Consider the following 21,328-nt stretch of genomic DNA (forward strand, 5'->3'; position numbering starts at 1 on the left):
GCATACATTTAGAGCACATGACTTCCCCAAAGAATTCTGGGAACTATAGCTTGTTAAGGGTATTGGGAACTGTAGCCCTATGAGGGGGGTAAACTATAACACCCATTTTGCTTTGGGGGAAGCCATGTAGTTTAAATGCATTGTGTGTATGCAGCCCAAGACCCACTGAACTTCAGAACAGACACGGCTAGGATTGCAATGGCTATATGGTTATTTTGCTTTTCCTTAGGCTTAGGCTTCCTTTATCCCATCTCCAGCTTCACCTTCCTCATCTTTAGCCTTGCTTGAATGAATTTTCTCAAAGGTAGTTCTGTGCTGAACTTTTGAAAGGTTTTGGTTTTGCCGCGAAAATCAGCCATCTGTGGTGAGTGAAAAATCCTTACTTCCTAATCTTCTTTACAATTGATTCTGCATCTGTTTGTAGACCTTATTATCCTGATCTGGTGCTTCTTGAGAGGACATTTGCCTCCACTGTAATCTCCTAAACTCAGCACTTCCCAAACTTGTTGGACCACTTGGAAATGAGGATCATTATTATTTAATGCATCTATAAACCACCTTTCTCCCAAGTTGGGATTCAAGGGCAGCTTGCAACATGTAAAAACAACATAATAAAACATATTTAAAAACAACATAATGAAATAAAAAGTAAAAAACAAACTAGTAATTAAAATACACCAGAACACATTTAGAGCCAGCAATTAAAACACAGTTTGTCCAGTTATCAGCACCATTGGCAACTAACTTTCTGAACAGGAAGGTCTTAGCCTTCTGGTGAACAAAGAGGGAGTCAATCTAACCTCCCTTGGGAAAGAATTCCAGAGTATGGGAGAAGCTGCAGAAAAGGCTCTGTTTGCTGGGGGTGTCAGCTGATCACTTAATAACTCCCTCCACTTAGTGCCACTATCATCATCAACAAAACCAGCTCTGCATTATGAAAATCTTGGGCCCTTAGGTCAGGGTGTTGAGAAGTTCCAGGTGATGTCCTCTAGCCTTCCTTTCCCCTCTTCTGTCAACTGACATAATTGCTATCCAACACCCCAACTATTATTCCACACTTCTAAGCAACCTCTTCTTCCAATCTAAACCCAAAACACGGTTCATTATATTGTCTTTCAGCAGGCCTTTGACCTCTGGTGGGAACCTTGCCTTTCTTTCCAATTCCCCCCCCCCCTCTCCCCAATTACCGAAGTCTGAAATGCCTTCTCCTACCATGTGATGACCACTTACTTTGTGCATCTGATGTGTTGTGGACTGTTACCAGTGGAACTCTTGGACCTTGGAAACAGGGAGAAAGAAATGCATCACATTAAAAAAAAAACAGAGAGAGAGAGAGATGCATCTAAAAATTATATTTAAGAACCTGATTCCGAATCCCTTGGAGCCAGCCAAGGATTACATTTCATGGAAGGCTGATCTAAGCAGCAAATCACCCAGGGATAATTAGCAACCACCAAACAGAAAGACATGTAAGACAGACAGCCTTTCCCGATGGAGTGCTCAGTGTGTCTTCTCTAATTTGTCAATATTTTAATTAGCGCAAACACAATTAAAATCATTTGCTTTTTTTAGATGATTTCCAACATCGTGCAATTTATGCCGCACAAAGCATTTCTATCTTTATGCACCTGATGGATGGGGTTCAAGGGAAATGAAAGCTTTAAAGATGCAAAAATTTCTGGATAGTTTACTGCTAACAACAAGAAGCTGTCATGGCCCCCTGGCTTCAGAAATCACCGCAGGACAGGATGCGGCAAGGTAGATAAATGCAATGTGCTGGAGGTGGAGAAGAGAAGGCAGTGATCACTGCTGTCAAAGAAAGCATGCAGACAGATCTAGACCATTAGATCAGTGGTATAAGTAACTTCATTGCATTTTGTTTAGGTATACAGTTTTCATTCCCAGCTTCAGCTCAAGGGAAACCAGAACACAGCTGTGCACAGCACTGATTGGCTGGAAAAACCCAGTGATGTCACTAACACACACACACATCTGAAGCTGTCTTTCAAGGTTGTAGAAATTGATTCTCAAAAAAGTTCAGAATGGAAAGAACTGCATGCTGCATTTTCAAATCACACATGGTCCTTAAAAAATAAAGAAGCAGAGAGCTGCCTGGAATGGGGGAAGGGCAAGACAGACTACCAAACCAGCAGTCCATCTGCATGCCAGCATGTCAGTCAAATGTGTTGCAATGAGCCTGAACGGCAGGAGGAAGAAAGAAAGAAAGAAAAACCGCAGGCATATGTGTTTGCATGTGCATGTGCATCTGTCCCCACTCAGAGTGTGACAAATACTCAAGTGTCCCTGCTTTTCTTCTGTGAAACGCTGGCACATATGAATTTAATTATCCTGCTCACACATTCAAAATGCATGCAGGAAATGTAAATGATAAGCTCTTTGATGACTAAACATATTACGTGGAGTGTGAAATATTCTGTCGGAAATCAGCTTTCACAGTTTGCTCTCTTTCATTCTATTGAGAGGAGACAGGCCAGACAGAAAGTATGAGAATTTTGGAAGCACACAGTCAATTGCAGCTCCTACTTTGCTTGTGCAGCAGCCCAGCAGAAGTGACTCTTGTTCTAGATCAGGGTTTCCCAAACCTAGGTCTAATGCTGTTTTTCAACTACAATTCCCACCATCTATGATCATGGGTCCTGCTAGCTAGGGATGATGGGAGTTGTAGTCCCAAAACAGCTGGAGGGCCGAGTTTGGCCATCACTGCCCTAGAGCATTCAGGAACATGCTGGATTCCATCAGTCTCCACTGGTGGGCCATCCGAATGGGGCCACCACCCTTACAAGGGGGAATTGCCATCAACAGTCCAACGTTAACCAGATAATGGTCTAACCATGACAAGGAAGTGCACTGCACTCCCCATCTCTTCAGTCCTCATAGCATTTGGGGCAATGATCCCATTGAGAGTGTGCCCTGCCTGGTGTGCTGGACCGATGAGAGACCCATGGTTGTCATGGAGGCCATGAAGTTTTGAGTTGGTCCAACAGCAGCCTCCACATGGATAATGAGGTCCTCCAACAATACCCTACTTTATGCCACTGCACTGGGTGAAGTCTCTCTCTGGTGTTTGCACAAGCATTCCCAGGGCAACAGTTTCTCCTTTGGCTCAGTTCCTCCCCAAGTCCAGGCTAGGTAATAGACCTCTCTGTTAGGAATCCAGGAATACTACGTATGTTGCTTCTGGGTGGAGCTCATGAGTAAATTGAAACCTGCAAACAATAGTAGATTTTTTTTCTTCTTCGATGGCTTGTGATATCATAAGCAACTCATTTCCTTCTCACCTCCCCAGTTTAGTGTGAGCATGAAAACCAGGATCCCGGATGTGTGATCAAAAGTGCAGGTTTGCCATGTCCAAGCACTGCAGTCACAGGAGGAGGAAGGCCTTGATTACCGTATTTTTTGCCCTATAGGGCGCACCGGCTCATAGGGTGCACCTAGTTTTGGAGGGGGGGAATAAAGAAAAAGAAATTTATTTTCTCCCCCCGGGTTTCGGGCTGCAGGCTGCTGGCTCCCAAGGCTTGCGGACATCTGCCCGAAACCCGGGGTGCGCTGTGGAGCACACCCCGGGCTTCGAGCCGAAGATACTGATGAGGCTGGCCACATTGCCCGTCTTCAGATCGCCATCGTGGTGCCTTGGGTTCTGCGGCTCCCACTCCCTGCGCAGCTTCCTCAGCGGGGAGCTCCCCGACGGTGCACCCTCACCTCGTTGCGCAGCGGCATCCCGCTTCCTGGGGCAGCAGGGCGGAGAGGGAGCCTCAGCCGGCTGCTTGCCGGTATCCCCCGTTGAAGAAGAGCAGCCGCCGCCGCAGCGCCGCGCTAGCCGATTAGCTTCCCAATCTGGGGCAAGGTTCCGCGGCGATGGGGGAGGGGCGACCCTGCGAGCCGCTCGCTGCCCAAAGCAAACGCAAGTGGGTGCAAAACACACTGTCCGCGCAAAACACACTGCGCATCTCCGTCGAAGGAGCAGCCCGGAGAACCTCAACACCTGCTGGGCTTTGGGCTGCAGGCTGCTGTCCGCAAGCCTTGGGAACTCCTGCCGGGCTCCCCAGGCTTGCGGATATCTGCCCAAAGCGTGCTGCTCAGCGCGCTCCAGGCTTCGGGATGCAGGCTGCTATCTGCAAGCCTAGGGAGCCCAGCAGGAACTCCCGCCAGGCTCCCCAGGATTGCGGATAGGTTCCTGAAGCCTGGAGAGTGAGAGGGGTCGACGAAAGCCTGCATTCGCCCCATAGGACGCACACACATTTCCCCTTCATTTTTGGAGGGGGAAAAGTGTGTCCTATAGGGCGAAAAATACGGTAATTTAAATGCATCACATGGAAGGCTATGATGATCCTGGAAAACGAGCACAGTTTATTAGCTGTGAGCAACACTAAATTATATCATTAGTGAGACAGAGCCATGCTAACATACAGCTAATGCCTAGACAATAAGCACAGTAGTTGGGACCCAAAGCTTTGCACACAAACACAGTAGATTTAATCTGACTTATTCACCAGCAGTATCATCCATCCTTGAAAATCCCCTTCCCCTCAGGGTGAGAGGACCTCAGAGCAACACGCCATGCAATGAAAGGGCTGGCAGTTTAAAGAAAAAAAAATGTTATCTCCTTTTGCCTATGTGGAAGTGCTATGCGTGTATGTGTACAAGTCTCTTTGAGTCCCAGCCTAAGTCATGTAAAAGCAAACGAAAACAGTGCATCTGGGAGCACCAGGTCCATGCTCTATTTTTGTCACAAATATCAATGGGGAAATGCTGTTTTAAAACTGCGACACTCTCTAGATAGTTGCTTAATTAACAAACATTAATCAGTGTGTCCAATACCGCTAGCCAATTTTTTAAAAAAGCAGTTAAAACACTGCCAAGCGCTTTTGGAGAAACCCGTGGTTTTGTTTCCAAAGAGCGTCCAATGTTTTCCCCCTTTTAAAAATCTCGTGGAAATCATGTCAGCGAACTAATCTGTATTCAGCAACAGCTACCAAAACACAGAAACTGTGCATGGGAGATGAGTGGAACAAAACGAAACAAAACGCGACGTTAAAGGAAAACCTGCTCTCTTTGGCTCAGCCGCAGTTATGTGCAGCCCATAATTTCAAACCACAAGTGAAACTCCCACTATGTAAACAATGAAAATTGAAATTGTCTCTGCCAGGCTCCAGCAGAGTATCTTTTAAGCAGCAATGAATGATTTAAAAGGGCAGCTGCGAGCGGGAAGAACTCAAAGGGCCTGGGTGCTGCCGGAGTATGATAATTGGCAACGGCCATCGTGCCCCAGCGTACAGCTTCCAATATCTCTTTATTTGCTAAGCCATGCATTATGTATAGCTTAACACACCCCAGTTCATACATGGGTACCATATTATCATACTAATAAACAAAGGCGCCGGGAGCGTTGGGGAGCCACCGGCTGTAATTAAAAGATCTGTCCTGTCAGTGACGTGTTCAGATTCAACACCAGAGACAGATGTTTGTGGCATGTGCTGGCAATCACCGATATCAAAAAAAGTATATTGAACTGCTTTCCTAAGCCTCCAAGGCATTTATGTCATCCCCCCCCCCCCGCCATGTTTCACATGCGTCCTTCTTGAAAAGACTATCAGTCGCTACTAGACGCAATGGCTACACTCCATTGTTGGGGGTATTCTGAATGCCAGGTGATGGGTATTACAAATGGGGAGAGTGCTGTTGTGCTTTCGGACAGGTATCTGGTTTGCCATCTTAAGAACAGGATGCTGGGGTGGATGAGCTTTTCTTTGGCCTGATCCAGCCGGGCTCCTGTTAAGATCATGTCGTTCCACAGGTGTGCATACAGCAAAGCAAAACAATAACCACCTATGCTGCCCTATTTTCATGCAATTTAAGAAGATGGATTTGTTCTGGCAGTTCAGGGGCTAATTCAGAGATCCCATTTTACATTATGGATGACTGGAAGGAATTGCAAGTGTGCAACTCCCCATTCGTGGAGCAATCTGCTTATCTGAAGAAAAAGTTCAGGTCTTCTAGACAGAGACCTCTCCAAGGACCCTCTTCATCAGAGGCATGCTGCTATGTTTCTACAAAAGAGAGGGGCCTTTTCGGTGGTGGCACCCCAACTGTGAAATGTCCTCTCTAAGGAGGCTCACATCATGCTGACATTAGAAATTTTCAGAGCCAGGTGAAGTCCTTCGTCATTGGCCCAGGCATTTTGGACAGTAGTAGTTGTTGCTAGCACGTGTCTGGTTTTTGGAACTGTTTCTTTTCTGTTTTTCTTTCTTTTTAGCTTTCGGAATGAAACCTTTATTGGTTTCAGATTGCATTTATATGTTGTGTGAATTGATTTTACACACGCTTCTATACACTGATGTGGAATCTTTCAGTGAAGGGTAGCTAAGAAATATTTTAAGTAAATAAGGAGAAAATACCTAGCTCAAGATGCAAATCTCCTGCTCATTCTTATCTGGAGCCACTCTTTACAATCAGGAGGACTAGATGCTTACTTTTTAAACCATCGGAATGAAAAAGTAAGCTGAGATCTCAGTTTTCTTTTAACAGATCTGCATGTCACACAAACAATGTCGATAAAGTGGTATTTTATATTTTTTGGGAAGGAAAGAACTTGCTTCCCCAAAATATTTTACATTCGGTGGCTTCTCCCTCTTTTAGCCCCCCCCCCCCACAAGCAAGAGATTCTTGAGTGCCTGTCTTTAACATTCCTGCAGCGCTCACAAAAAGTTAAACAGGTCTCTTGAAATCAGAAAACAATAAACCTAATAAAGACTCCAGCTGGCACAGAGGGTGAAAGATGCAGCTCTTCTCCAAGCTCTAAATCTTGAGGGATGGGAACATCTGCACTTAGACTCTCAAGAATAATGAGTTCAGCCAAGGTCATTCATCAAGCTGGAAATAAACACACACACCCCTCCTGTTCTCAGTACCGTGTGATGACACCTCCATTTCTTCAGCTTTGTTACTGAGGGCACTAGAGGGATTTAGCTGCTATTATCATTGATTGCTTGAAAGGGGAATTGGACCATTTAGGGCAAATCTGTGCTACTGAATTAAACTGGTTTTGCTGTCGATTTCCTCTGCCCAGAGAACCTGGGGACTATCTGGGAGGGTGAGGAACAAGGGATCTCTAACAGAGAATTATCAGCACCCTCTCCATCAACTATTCTTGCCAGGATTCTTTGGCAGAGACCAGTGTGATTAGAGCTCAGGATCTGACCCAGTAGAAAAAAAGAGTCAGTCACGGAACCGGGAAATTGCACAAAACAAATGAAATACTGTGAAAATCCCTGAAACAAGAAGTAATCGACTAGAAATATTATCTTATGAAAAAAACCTAAAATTGAACATAAAATTGAACAATTTTGGTCATTTAAGGTTTATGATTTCCCTATTTCTTTCTGAGGAAACGGAATAGTTCAGAGGTTTGTAGCTGGCATCCTGTTAAGGCTTTGTTCAATTTTAGGTTTTTCTAATTCTAATTTTTTTCTTAAAGTTTTTGATTTATATTATTTTATTTCCATAAGATGATATTTCTAGTTGATTACTTCTCGTTCCAGGGATTTTAATGGTATTTCAGGATTTGACCCAGGCTGAACCATCTTCAAATCTCCACTCAGCCACCAAGTTGACTTGGTAGCCCTAATCCAGTCACTATCTCTTACCCCAAGGGTAAGACGGTCACTATTTTTGGGTGAGATTTGGGCCACATTCACACCATACGCTAAAAGCACTCTTATACCACTTGAGCAGTCATGGAGAATCCTGGGAACTGAAGTTTAAGGGTGCTGGGAATCATAGCTCTGGGTGAGGTCAGCATCCTCAACAAGCTACAATTCCCAGGATACTTTGGAGGAAGTCCCAACTGTTAAAGTGGTATAAGAGTGCATTAAAAGTATGGTGTGGATGTGACCTTGATCATAAACCAGGAAATCCAGGCAGCACAACTAAAGTTGCTTTGCAGCTGTTACTTTCCCATAAAATTAGATGATTATTTTTTTACAACACAGGCCTTGACCGTTTTTGGCTGGTCCAATATGTCCATCGCTGCAACCCGGAAGGTGGTGGAGCAGGGCCTAATGGGCTTATGTGCACTTTGCCAACACAATGAGGGGTCAGGAATGTAACCCCCGTGCAAAACAGCCATTGCCTGTATAAAGAAAGTGATGTGGAAATGCACAGGAAAATGTGGGATAACGACTGATACGCCATATAACCTCCCCACAAACAAATCAGAATTAATCTCAGTACATAGCCAGCATCATCTAACCTCCTTATAAACCCTGTGCAAACAAAATAGGCCGAATGCTCAATAAACAAGCTGTCTGGAAGCAGCCTAACTTGCCTCTCAGAGTAGTTATTACCATGTTATGTAATTCAGCTCTAGCTAGCTGGAGAACTCCGTGGTGAATTATTTGCCTCCAGATGAATTGCACAGCTCAGTACCTGTGTGCTCTGCCATACCCCTTTCCTAAATATTTGCAAGTACAGTAAGGAGGCAAAACTGCTATGCTGCAGAACCATCTGTCCTGGTCAATTACACGGAGGCACAATGACCAACCTTCACTCCATGTAAAAGTCACTGTTAAACTAGAAGCCGCCAATCGCTTTTCTCCATTTCCTTTTATTTATTTGTCTTTCACGTCAGCGAACAATTAAGGGTAATTTATGTTAAATTAATGGTGCTTCACACCACAATGAAGTATTTTATAACATACAAACGATTGGTCTGCTCAGAGGAAGCAGAAACTTAATGCCGACATCCGCACAAGTGACAATTTGAATTAATCACAGCCTACTTTAATAAATATGTTGTTAAAGGGTGACAGAACAGATGTTCTCTTAAGAAAAAAATATTAAGTGAGTTAATAGTATCCTACTTTTAATCTGGAGGAGCTGCGTTTGTGAAGCCTTGGGTTTGGGGGCAGAAGACCCTCCAATCTGCCCTGTGTTTTAAAGTACTGCTTTAATGAAAGGGAACGAATTACTTTTCCCTCTCAAAGAGTTAACATGAGCCATGCACAGCGGAGGCTCATGACCTGACCATCACTCAGAATTAAGGGCACTAGTCCTCTGGAAAGAGGGACCAGCAAATAAATGCAAAAGATGGCCATGTGCAAAGGACTGATTTAGTCTGGCTGTGCTCTAAAACATCAGAAACTAATTTACGCTTCCCGAGCCACAGGAAAAGTGGCAAAAGGTCACAACTTGCCCCCCCAGCACTAATTACATTCCTGTGCTGGAGGGGTACACAGAGAAGGAGGTGGGGGGGGGGAGAGAAGGACATCTTCATAATCAGCCTTCTGGAAGGGAATAATCTTGGCCAGAACAGTTAACACATTCAGTGACTTAATGTGTAAACAGCAAGCTACAATCCCTCCCAGGGAAGCATGTTAATGCACTGCTCAGTTCTCGATGGGCAGAGGGGGAATTCTGTCACACAGAGGTTTCTGAGTTGCCTGCTTATCACTGCGTCAATGCACTGGCCTTCTGATACTTTATTTTATACTAGTACTTAGCTCTGGCTCATTTGCACTTTCCAAAGTGCGGCTGTAGGTACAGACATGAATGATATTTACCAGTAACAAGACCATTGGAGTATGGGACGTGGTGGCGCTGTGGTCTAAACCACTGAGCCTAGGGCTTGCCAATCAGAAGGTCGGTAGACAGGGTGAGCTCCCGTTGCTCGGTTCCTGCTCCTGCCAACCTAGCAGTTCAAAAGCACGTCAAAGTGCAAGTAGATAAATAGGTACCACTCTGGCGGGAAGGTAAACGGCATTTCCGTATGCTGCTCTGGTTCTCCAGAAGTAGCTTAGTCATGCTGGCCACATGACCTGGAAGCTGTACACCAGCTCCCTCGGCCAATAAAGCGAGATGAGTGCCGCAACCCCAGAGTCGTCTGCGGCTGGACCTAATGGTCAAGGGTCCCTTTACCTTTAAGACCATTGGAAAATGTCAGAAACTTATGACATTCCTCAGGTAGGATATTCAAAAACATTTTTAAAAGGGGGACCATTAGGCGTATCTGCTCAAAGGCAGGTGATGTGAAGCCTTGCTTGTGTCTCCCTGCAGCTAGATCCTGTATAATTTTTTATTCTAATGGACCCGCACAGCTATCCAGTTTTGCTCTGCTTTGGAGAAAGCATGTAAATAACTGTGAATCAGCTCTTAATAACTGGCATGTCTCATATTCCAGCTTTATTATTGAATATTATTCTTAAAGACACACGTACTATATCTATCAGGCATATCCAACAGGGTAAAAAGAAAATAAATGAACTCTGCAGGAAATACTTTAAAGAGCTTTAGATCTGTAGCTGCAGGGCAGAGTCTATAAATGCTAAGCTTGCGGCAAGGTTTAATTCTAACACGTTCAACAGTGATATTTAATTCTAACAAGTTCGACGGTGACATGGGTGAGAAACAAGGAATCAAAACAACACATTCACATTGCCTTGAGCAAACATCCAAGAGCTTTCAGCTCCCCTCCTTTACATTGCTGCACGTTACAGAGACCCTGCTGCAACCTGAACGTTTACAACCCTGCACCATGCATGTTTAATCAGAAATAAATTCCACTGAATTCAACAGGATATACTCTCAAGTAAAACTGTAACCTTCGCCTCCAAGCCCTACAGCACCCAGCAAAGTGTATCAATTTTGCTTGCTAAAATGATGAGAAAGCCGAAAGTCTGTCCAAGCCAGGTTGTCTTGAAAGTGGGCAAATGTTTATTGTGGCTTTCCTCATTTCTTATGGCAACAAATTCCAGAAGCTGAGAGGTCCACAAACAGCTGTTCTACAATGGAAGGGTTGGCAGGGACCTTGTTTCCATCTGGCTTAATGCTTGGTGGAGTTGCATGGTGGGGAGAGGAAGCGAAGGAGCAATTGCTGCTTAGCACAGATCTCATTACCAGTGTTTTACATCACATATCCTGGAAGCAGCTGGCTGCCTAGTCCAGCCTTCCTCAAGCAGGTACCCTTCAGATACCCAGACTTTGGCTCCCATCAGGCCCAGCCAGCAAGGTCATCCAGTGGCAGGGACTGGCTGGATGACGAGGAATGGTGGGAGGGACACCCCAGAGGAGGAAGGCTCAGAGCCAAGGGATTGGTGGTGGGACACTGAGGAGATGTCAGGGGGAGAAGAGTGGGGGTGGTCGCTTTTGGATGCTGAAGAGGCAACAGGGTTTAGTGAGCAAGGTGAGCCTGTGACAGGGAGCAGCTCAGACTCAGAGGCTGAAGCAGAGAAGACAGGGAGTCTGCCTCTCTTACTGTGACCAGCTTCCCTTCCCCCTTGTCTCCAAAGGTATGTGGAATGATGTGCAGAGCAGAACAGAGATTACAGGTACCCAGACACAGTTTGAGACTGCTTGGAAACATCTGGCAGGGGAGGAGCCTTAGAGGGGGTTGACGGTGGGGGCCATCAGTCCTGGCAACTGCTCTATAGGGGCAGGACCTGCTGGGAGTGTTGTGTACCGTTTTCTTGAATACAGAATTTACTGCACCGAAAGACTCTGCTTCTTGTGTGCTGACCTGCATCTCAACACGCACCCAGGGATGGTGGGAGTTGTATTCCAGCTACACCTGGAGACCACCTGGTTGGGGGTATCTGGCCCAGTCAGCCACGCTTGGCTGCTTTTAAAGCCTTGTACAGCTGTAGAGTGATTCCTTATTGGCACTATTAATAAGGTGGCCTGCTTTGCCGCATGGTTATATGACAATACGAGAATCCTACCTTCGCAGGTCAGGATGAAATAGGCCATGTTGTGGCTGAAGGATGCACTGAAGTACGTGCAGTTGTTTATCAGGTCACAAGAGAGGCACTGCCTGTTGAAGGACCCTTTAGTGCTGGCACTGAGAAAGAGGAGAAAACAACACGTCTGATTATTCAGCTGGCAGTGCTTGGAACAGGGATGTGGATTTGGGATGGCAGGACCTTGGACAGAGTTGGGTGCTTTCTCAACCATGTGTTTAGGGGTTGGAGCTGCCCCTGGGCATGGTGTGATGGTCTAGTCCACAGCAGCTTTGGTTTTTCGAACTGGGAAATGGCAGTGGCTCAGTGGTCAGGAGAATTCCCTTCCCATGCAGAAGGCCTTGCAGCTCCAGGTAAACCGGGAAGAGACCCCTGCCTGAAACCCTGGAGAGCGTCTGCTGCCAGCCAGTGCAGGCAACACTGAGAAAGATGGCATAAGGCAGATTCCTATGTTCCTAATCCAGCCCACCCCCCACATCCCCATCTGAAGAATCTGGCAGGCTCCGTTTCCTCTGCTGGCGGGTGGCGCCTCCTCATGTTGGGAAGCAGGAAATTGCCCCAAGTCACACACCTGCAGAGGAGTGTCGGCAGCATCAAAAACCAAAGGAAGCAAAAGAAGAGGCTTCTAAACAGTACTGGAAAATACCGTATTTTTTGCTCTATAAGACTCACTTTTTCCCTCCTAAAAAGTAAGGGGAAATGTGTGTGTGTCTTATGGAGCAAATACAGGCTGTACAGTTATCCCAGAAGCCAGAACAGCAAGAGGGATTGCTGCTTTCACTGTGCAGTGATCCCTCTTGCTGTTCTGGCTTCTGAGATTCAGAATATTTTTTTTCTTGTTTTCCTCCTCCAAAAACTAGGTGCGTCTTGTGGTCTGGTGCGTCTTATAGAGCGAAAAGTACGGGAACCTTCCAAAAGCAATAGTTGCTGTGACAGCAGAGCCCCTAAGGGCCCCTAAGGAAGTTGGTCACCACCTGGGAATTTTATTGCTTTATTAGCACTATTATCATTTGAAAATGTTTTTCCTCCAGTACCATTTCAAGCCTTTATCTCCTCTTCGTTACTTTTCAATTGTGCAGCTCTGGCCCCTCTTTTGTTCTACTGGAGCAGACCAGAGTGAAGCCTGCTCTGACTCGGTCCGCTCCGGTTGCCCCTGCCTCCCTCAGGCCACCGTGGATAGGCCAGAATTTGAATCTGGGTTTGGTGGTACCCAGCAGGCTCCATGACAGCCAGGGGAGCGGAGCAATGGTCAGAAGGACGGTGTGGCTGCAGGAGGACAGGGAAGCCTTACGCCGGGCTGCAAACGACGCCCACCGCCGGACCGGGGTGAGCGGCCATTTCTAAAATTAGAAAACCACTTGTAAATCTTTTGGGAAACTGATTGTTCTTTTGGGAAACTGAGTCCTCCCCCACTTCTGTGACACAATGCCACGTATTTTTTTTTGCCTTACTTTGCACTGAATTTGCTCAGGTGTAAGAAGAACTGATAACAACCTCTTTCAAGGAAAAGTCTGGACATTGTTTCTTCCATTAAAATAAATCATACCTGTATAAATGTCGTGTCCTTGGTAACTCTTCTGTGCTGAGGAAATAGCTAGAATAAAATGCACATAGATTATAACCAGATTTTTGAGAGCAGAATTTCATCTGGGTTATTTGCATAGGCACAAACTATTCAGAAGAAAGGTGGAAGAGATATGCCCTCATGGACTCCTTGCACCCTAGAAACATTATTCTGATGCCTTTTAAGTTCTAATTTCAGTTTTTGTTTTGTTTAAAAGAAAGTCTCTATTCCTGTGGCTGTAAGTTTGGAATGGTAAAATGAACAGAAAAAAGAGGCAAAATTATAGGGGGGGGGGACTTTACCCCTAAAGCTCATGATTTTCATGTCTACATGATTGGACCTGCCTGTCATGCAGGCAGAGGTGAAAACCAATCATAAGCCTATGTGCAAATTTGTTTTGCTAAAAAATGTCATCCTGGCAGCAGTGCACCAGTGGTCTCATGCAGATGTTACACATTTGGAAAGAACTTTAAAAGAAAATGCAATATGGTCACCAAATGCAGCTGAACACACATTTGTCAAAATCGTTAGCTACATGCAATTAAATACACAAAATTAGCCCAGCCTTCCAGCTGTCAGATGAAAATTTCTAAAGAAATTTTATTATTCAGCAGTTATACAAAGCAATAGAAAAAGAGCTGTCCATTGTACTGATTTTAGACGGATGTTCTATTAAAAAAAAGGCTGCATTAAAAGGCACCCAAATGCTTCAGAGATTCCATGTTTGCAATATGACAGCCCCCACCCCGAGAAGCAGCGTTGAATGTCTTTGAATACTCTTTTTACATTGGAAAAATGTTTATGTGTGTAGCAGTAAGCCAAAGGCCAGGTAAGATATATCCAAAATGCTCCTTAAGCCACTGTCCTGAAGTTACTTATTCCACAGTAGTATGAATCATTTTAGTTGGTAAAACATTGGACAGGAGCATCCTCACAATAATACTCTGATTCTTATGCTTACACCCATTTCACAGAGGAAACTTTCCTACTTACCAGAGTAATGTGAGGGAAGCCTAGCTTCTGTATTTAAGCACATTAATATCACAGGTTTCAATCCAGCGCAATGCCCACTGTGTCACACATAAGCGCTCCACTAATCCAGTTACCCTTGCAGTGCTGTCAATTGAAACTTCTAAGACATGGAAGCTGACTTGACATGGTTTGGTGTTCCTTACATTTTATGGTGCCTTTCCTCATATCCCAAAATCCTGGTCACATCCCAATCACCTGATGTGATTGACTGTAAATCGTTGCTGCTGCTGTTGGGCTGCCGAGAAAGGAGGAAGAGATGAATTTCAAAACATAGAGCAAGGTGATCAAACATATATCTGCATTATTTTCTTCAGAGCAAGTTTTCCTGATGTCCCTTTTCCTGATGCATTTTTTTAAAAAACACTAATTTATTCTTCTTCTATCCTCCTAGAAGTGAAAATAATAAATTGAGCCAAATTCATGCTTGGGATAGCCATATTTCAGAATTTCTCAAATTGTGCTATAGGGCTTCTGAAGCCTCTCCAAAAGTGGCCAAGATGAAGCAGAGACAGATGAGCAGAGTCTGATTGGGAAAACTCTACTTATTGCCCTTCTGTCACACTCTTTCTCCAAAGAGCTCAAGGTGGCTACAACCTTGTGAGGCAGGCTCTATTGAAAGACAGTGACTGGCCTACGGTCACCAGTGAGTTTCAGTGGGAATCTGAGCCCTCTCTCCCTAGCTTAAGTCCAGCGCTTTGGCTACAAATGGATGCTTGCATTTCAGGGTCACAGAAGTTGCATCTGAAAAACATACAGAAATGCTTTCTTCTAAGGGATCTAACCCACCCTGCACCCTAAGCCCTCAGTGCTCACACCCAAAGGAGCCTCCTCTCTACTCTCTGTGCAACCCAGTCAAACCTGCTCACTCTGCGGGGCTGCAGATGTTCCTCAGCCCAATTCTCCATCAAAGGAGACCAGTTCATTTTTCTTTGGTTGTTGCCCATCAATCCCTCTTTCTTTGGTCTGCAAATTATGTTTTTCATTTAAACCCCTTTTGTATCAGTGCCAGCAGATTTCACTGATAGAAAGTCAGCCACAGGATTTCCTGCAAAACACTGTTTGTGTATCAACCCACTACAGTACTCAGATGTCATTGTCTTCAACAGATGCACATTTTCTTGGAAATGCTTTGCATGTGATATGTCTAGGTGTTGACTTGTTATATCATCAAAACTGCCAATGTAAGTGTGTTACAGGGGTGGGGATTCTGCGGTCTTCCAGATGTTGTTGGACTACAACTCCCATCATCCATGACCACCGGCTATGCTGCCAGAGGCTGATCAGAGCTGGAGTCCAACAACATCCAGAGAGCCAATATTCTTGGTATATTACTTTTCACCCACACCCAAAAAGGTGTTTAGCAGCAGCAGAGCTTTGTCTCACCTGCGATGAAGACATGGTAATGTGGTAAAACTCGCCTCTCCCTCCCTGAGGGATGGCTCGGACGAAGAAGAACCTCCTGCCATCTCTGGAGAAGACGGGCTCTTCGTTCTGCAAATACCAAGCAGTTGCAAATGAATGCACAGATAAATATTCATGAATCTTGAAATAAACCACTCAAGACAGCAACCGTGCCAGTCCCATCCTTCTGCCAGGCTCCTTCAGCCACATGTGGATTCAAACCATGTATCTTCTAGGATTGCGGCTGAAATCCAGCTCAGTGAAAATTAGGCTATCCTTCTGCAAAACACTGTGGGCACAAGTTGTAGCTTTACCAGCCTTTTGCCTTGGTCCACAAGGCCCTCCTCCCTTGATTGGTTGCTCCCCTTTCCAGATGCAAAATAAACTGACCTGCTTCTGTTTATATGCTTGACTTGCCTGCCTGCTCTGTCCTTGGAAACTCAGGCCCCATCTGTACTATACAATTTAAAGCACTAAGCAGGCACAGCTTCCCACAAAGATCCCTGGGACCTGTAGTTTGCTAAAGGTGCTGAGAGTTTTTAGGAGACCCCTTCTTTCCCTCACAGAGTTGCAATTCCCAGCAAGGTCTAACAACCCGTCCCTATTCCCAGGGAACTCTGGAAACTGTAGCCCATGGGTAGGCAAACTAAGGCCCGGGGGCTGAATTTGGCCCAATCACCTTCTAAATCTGGCCCACAGACGGTCTGGGAATCAGCGTGTTTTTACATGAGTAGAATGTGCGCTTTTATTTAACATGCATCTCTGCATTATTTGTGGGGCATAGGAATTCATTCATTCCCCCCAAAAAATATAGTCTGGCCCCCCACAAGGTCTGAGGGACAGTGGACCGGCCCCCTGCTGAAGAAGGTTGCTGACCCCTACTGTAATCCCATGAGGGGAACAGGGGTTTCCAAATAACTCTCAGCATTCTTAACAAACTACAGTGTTTGTCACACCTGAGCACATTTAGTCCCACTAAACTACGTCTTAGCATTCACAGGTCATACCCTGGAGCCCCTGACAAGAGCAGTAGTAAGGTAGCAGGGAGCTCCTTCCAGGTTCTAGGGCTATATCTTGTAAACAGCATACAGCTGAGCTGGCTGATCCTTAGAATCTTGAAGCCCTGCAATTCCAAAGGCTTCTGCTGTTGCTGTTCATTGAGAAGCAGCTCTGTGACTCTGATCAAGAGAAATAACCCTCAGGAGATTTTGGGCATCGCAGCACTTTGATGTTCAAATATATTATCCCTTTGCACAGTTAGAACAAAAAATCACAGGCGCATACAATGGCCTACAGAGAAACAGCTAGAAGGCACCAATCGTATATATTTCTGTTAAAAGAGTACACAGCTTAATACTTTGTTTCTGCCAAAGGCTACCAACTAAGCTGGAACAGCTGATCCAGACTTTGCTATCTGTCTACATGCCTCCCCCTCGCAAAACGCTGCCATTCTGATTGACTCAATGTCAACACCAATTCTAATTACTCTGAACCATGGGATTTTGCTATCCATGGTTCAGAACCAAGAGCTGTTTGACTGAGGAAACTTCTGCCCTGTTAGCCCTACCATTTTCAGGCAGGGCAGTCCATCTTCCAGTTTGAACATCTCCCTACTGCCACTGATGACTTAGTGGTCTGAGGGAAAAGAACCCCTTTATTATGGCATAAGCTTCATGGAATAGAGTCTACTTTCTCCTGGGCCTGCAGCAGCCCACTCTCAAGAAGGCCTCTGCTGAAGAAGAAGAAGAAGAAGAAGAAGAAGAAGAAGAAGAAGAAGAAGAAGAAGATGAAGAAGAAGAAGAAAAAGAAAAGGAGGAGGAGGAGTAGTTTGGATCTGATATCCCGCCTTTCACTCCCCTTCAGGAGTCTCAAAGTGGCTAACAATCTCCTTTCCCTTCCTCCCCCACAACAAACACTCTGTGAGGTGAGTGGGGCTGAGAGACTTCAAAGAAGTGTGACTAGCCCAAGGTCACCCAGCAGCTGCATGTGGAGGAGCGGAGACGCGAACCCGGTTCCCCAGATTACAAGACTACCGCTCTTAACCACTACACCACACTGAAGCGTAAAGTGGCAGTCAACAGTTTTTCCGACCAACTCTTCCATCTCTTTTGCTGCATCTAACACAAGCGCACAGATTTAGCATCCCTAGACAAAGAGTAGCTTTATTATAGTAAGGTAGGTTCTTATGTCACTGTTGATCTGTATTGAAGTGTGTGTTTGCATCTCTCAATTTGCCCCTTTGTGGTTCTGCTCTGTTGCTTTTGAGTGTGGAACCTTTTATTAAGGAGATGGAAAGACCACTATTACCTGTCTGTGCAGCCAGGCTACGCTCTCATCTTCATGTTTCTGAAACAAAGCAACATAATTAAAATATTATACTGTAGTTTGCATCTATTATACTTTGCTCATCAGGGCAGAAAGCTATTTGACTCAATTCCAACAATGGCTGAGCAAGCACAGAGGAGCCCATCTGAGTATGATTTATGAGCAGGCAACTTGAAAGGCCTTTGCTCTTGATTAAACAAGTGAATGTGTTTAAAGCATGGCAGTAATCTATGTGAATAACAGTAAGAGGATAATTATTCACATTGTTTGTAAGCAACCCAGGGTTTTGCTTGGTGGAGGAACACTGAAACGCCCCCCCTTCTACCACACACCTGGGCCAAGCTATGCCCCAAGCCACATATGAACACCTGTTTGAGTGGGGATCCTGAGTGTCAAATTTCTCCCCATCCCAATTTTTGTGTGGGAGATGAATAATGATGAGTAACATGGCCTGCATCAGGTGGAGCTTTTGCATTGAGGTCTAAGTTGGCTCCTATATTACATCACTGAATGGGGGAGGGGATGGTCATATGCCACACCTACACAACCACCCGAAAGACCTAAGTCTTCAACTGGTGGCTCTGGAGCTAATAGCAGGTTGCTGACTGATCTAAGCTAGGCTGAAACAGGAGCACTTCCACCATACAAATGCATAGTGAAAAATGTAAGAAATGAGTTCTAAAATGCATGTTTGAATTAAAGCTGGACCCTGAGTCTCAAAAGACTGAAGAGTACTGGCCCAATTGGCACATTTTTAAAAAGGGATCCAGGGGGAATCCTGGAAATTACAAGCCAGTTAGCTTCACATCTGTCCCAGGGAAACTAGGGAGTTTCCTCTTTCAATTCCAGTTGCATGCATCTTTTGCTTTCAATGCACACAAAATGTACCCCGGGTCGCTCACCTTTTTCAGGCTTCAAAAAATTGGTGCAGACTACAAATGCCAAACGAAAAGCTATGGGTGTTCAGCTGCCTGGAATCAAAACACTGATACTACTATTGAACATTCAACTTGTTTTACTTGTAAGGTGCCCTGAGAACTTGCACGTGGACGATACATGCTGCAGGTAAATAAAAATGAATACCTTTGTGCAGACTCCAGTTGTTGCATCACAGAGAGTCAGGATAGAAACATTCTGTGCCCTGTTCAGCCAGTTTACTGCAACTTTGGTACTGGTTGCCCACTTCACCATGGTTATATAGTACTCCCTAAAAACAAATGAAGGCATGTGAGTGCTACTCTTACATGTACTTAGAACACAATTTCCCTTCACTGTACAGACCCAAATATTTGTTTTTGGAATGTGGACTATTAATAAACTTGATGCAGAACGAGACTACAATATGTTGTGATTGTAAGAAGTCCAGGATTCATTTTTGTGTTCCTCTCTTTGAACTTGGTCTAAATTCCCATACTACCTACATCATAATCAGCCCCTTGCCTGCTTATTGCTTTTTTATGTTCTCGAGGCATGCAGCGTGCCACTTCTCCCCCTTGAGCTAAGAAAGGGGTAAATGACTTGATAATGAATGAGTGTCGCAGTTGTAAGACTGACAAATCATGCAACATTATCATATTCAAGTGGAATGCACAGGTCAAAGTCATCTTTAAATTATAAGACAATGACTTTTCACAGTGTGTACAGTCCATAAAATTTTTATGAGTTCATTTGTTTGCCATAAAATATGTATAAAGGAGTTGTTGCTCTCGTTGGGATTAATGTGCTGCGTCGTCGGAGAAATCGCTTGCATTCTGGAAAAGATTTGCTGTGCATACAGAGGAGGAAGGACTCAGAAGGATGAAGACGATCTGATTATCCAGCAAAATAAGAAGACAGAGCACAAGCATTCTGCTGCAGGGCAGAACAACTGAGCTGCCCATGCCTAGCATTTGAAGTTTGGGAAATATAATGGTGCACTAGAAATTCAGTATCATAAACATTTTTTCTCTCCCTCTCTTTCACATGACAGTTTGGCACCAGCATATTCTCTAGGGCAGTGGTTCACATGGAGGTATCAATGTTTTCAATAGCTTGGCTTTTGAATTAGCAATACTTAGCTAATTGAGCTAAGATGTATGGAAGTGAGAGCTGGACCATAAAAAAGGCTGATCACTGAAGAATTTATGCTTTTGGATTACGGTGCTAGAGGAGACTCTTGAGAGTCCCATGGAGTGCAAGAAGATCAAACCTATCCATTCTGAAGGAAATCAGCCCTGAGTGCTCACTGGAAGGACAGATCCTGAAGCTGAGGCTACAATACTTTGGCCACCTCATGAGAAGAGAAGACTCCCTGGAAAAGACCCTGATATTGGGAAAGATGGAGGGCACAAGGAGAAGGGGACGACAGAGAGGACGAGATGGTTGGACAGTGTTCTCAAAGCTACCAACATGAGTCTGACCAAACTGCAGGAGGCAGTGGAAGACAGGAGTGCCTGGCATGCTCTGGTCCATGGGGTCACGAAGAGTCGGGCACGAGTGAACGACTAAACAACAACAAGTTAATTAAGAACCACTGCTCTAGGAAAACAGCTTGTTTTCCTTTTGTTAATAAAACTAAAATAAGCAGAGAATGAAAAACTCCTTCTGACAGTGTTAAGAACACAATATAAGAACATAAGGAGAACCTGCTGGTTCAGGCAAGTGGCCCATGTAGTTCAGTACCATGTTCTCACAGGGACCACCCAGATGTCTGTGGGAAACCTGTAAGGGGGACCTGAGCACAACAGCACCCTCCTCTCTTGCAGTTCCACCAACTAAAAACATGCTGCTTCCAACTATGGAGGCACAGCCGTCACGGCGAGTGGTCATTGATAACAAGCTTGCACAATTTAAGAATCAATGTGAAAGTAGGGCAAATTGTTGTCTCCTACACCTTCTAGAAACCCAAAGCAGCTGGAATCAGGAGGTTTTCCAACATGGTGTGATGGCTATATTTATGTCTTTTCTTGAACTTGGTGGTGAATTATTAAAAAAAAAAAAAAATCAAAATAGAGGCAGGCATTCAGACAATCCAAAACTGGGTCACAAAACTAAGGGTTTGATGACGACTGATGAGAACCAGGGATTCCAAATCTTGCACGAGGAATATGTTGGACCAGATCGTATGGTTTGTGTAATTATGATGGTGATGATATATTACTTTCTGGTTCAATATGATTTATTTTCAGTTGGATTAATGGTTACAGTGGATGAGACCCACATGGCAGAGGAGTGGTTCAGAACATAAGAAGAGTCCTGCTGGATCAGACCGAAGGCT

The 21,328-nt window shown here is 44.8% G+C and overlaps 1 protein-coding gene across 7 annotated transcripts in view; it reads right to left on the bottom strand.

Moving 5' to 3' along the window:
* Positions 1–21,328, bottom strand: part of DPP6 (dipeptidyl peptidase like 6) — a 492,205-nt gene that overhangs the window by 18,016 nt on the left and 452,861 nt on the right. For all 7 annotated transcript variants that reach the window (XR_014173292.1, XR_014173293.1, XR_014173294.1 and 4 more), the window contains exons 11-17: positions 19,156–19,279; positions 18,055–18,093; positions 15,730–15,837; positions 14,490–14,581; positions 13,297–13,344; positions 11,733–11,851; positions 1,231–1,278 (exon numbers count right to left, since the gene is read on the bottom strand). Coding sequence is in view for 1 of the 7 variants with exons in the window: in XM_081931638.1 (XP_081787764.1) it covers positions 1,231–1,278; positions 11,733–11,851; positions 13,297–13,344; positions 14,490–14,581; positions 15,730–15,837; positions 18,055–18,093; positions 19,156–19,279 (578 nt within the window). In the remaining 6 variants the exon portion in view is untranslated. The remainder of the gene's footprint in view (positions 1–1,230; positions 1,279–11,732; positions 11,852–13,296; positions 13,345–14,489; positions 14,582–15,729; positions 15,838–18,054; positions 18,094–19,155; positions 19,280–21,328) is intronic.

The sequence above is a fragment of the Podarcis melisellensis genome (genome assembly GCF_964234715.1).
Source record: "Podarcis melisellensis genome assembly, chromosome: 12".
NCBI lineage: Eukaryota > Metazoa > Chordata > Lepidosauria > Squamata > Lacertidae > Podarcis > Podarcis melisellensis.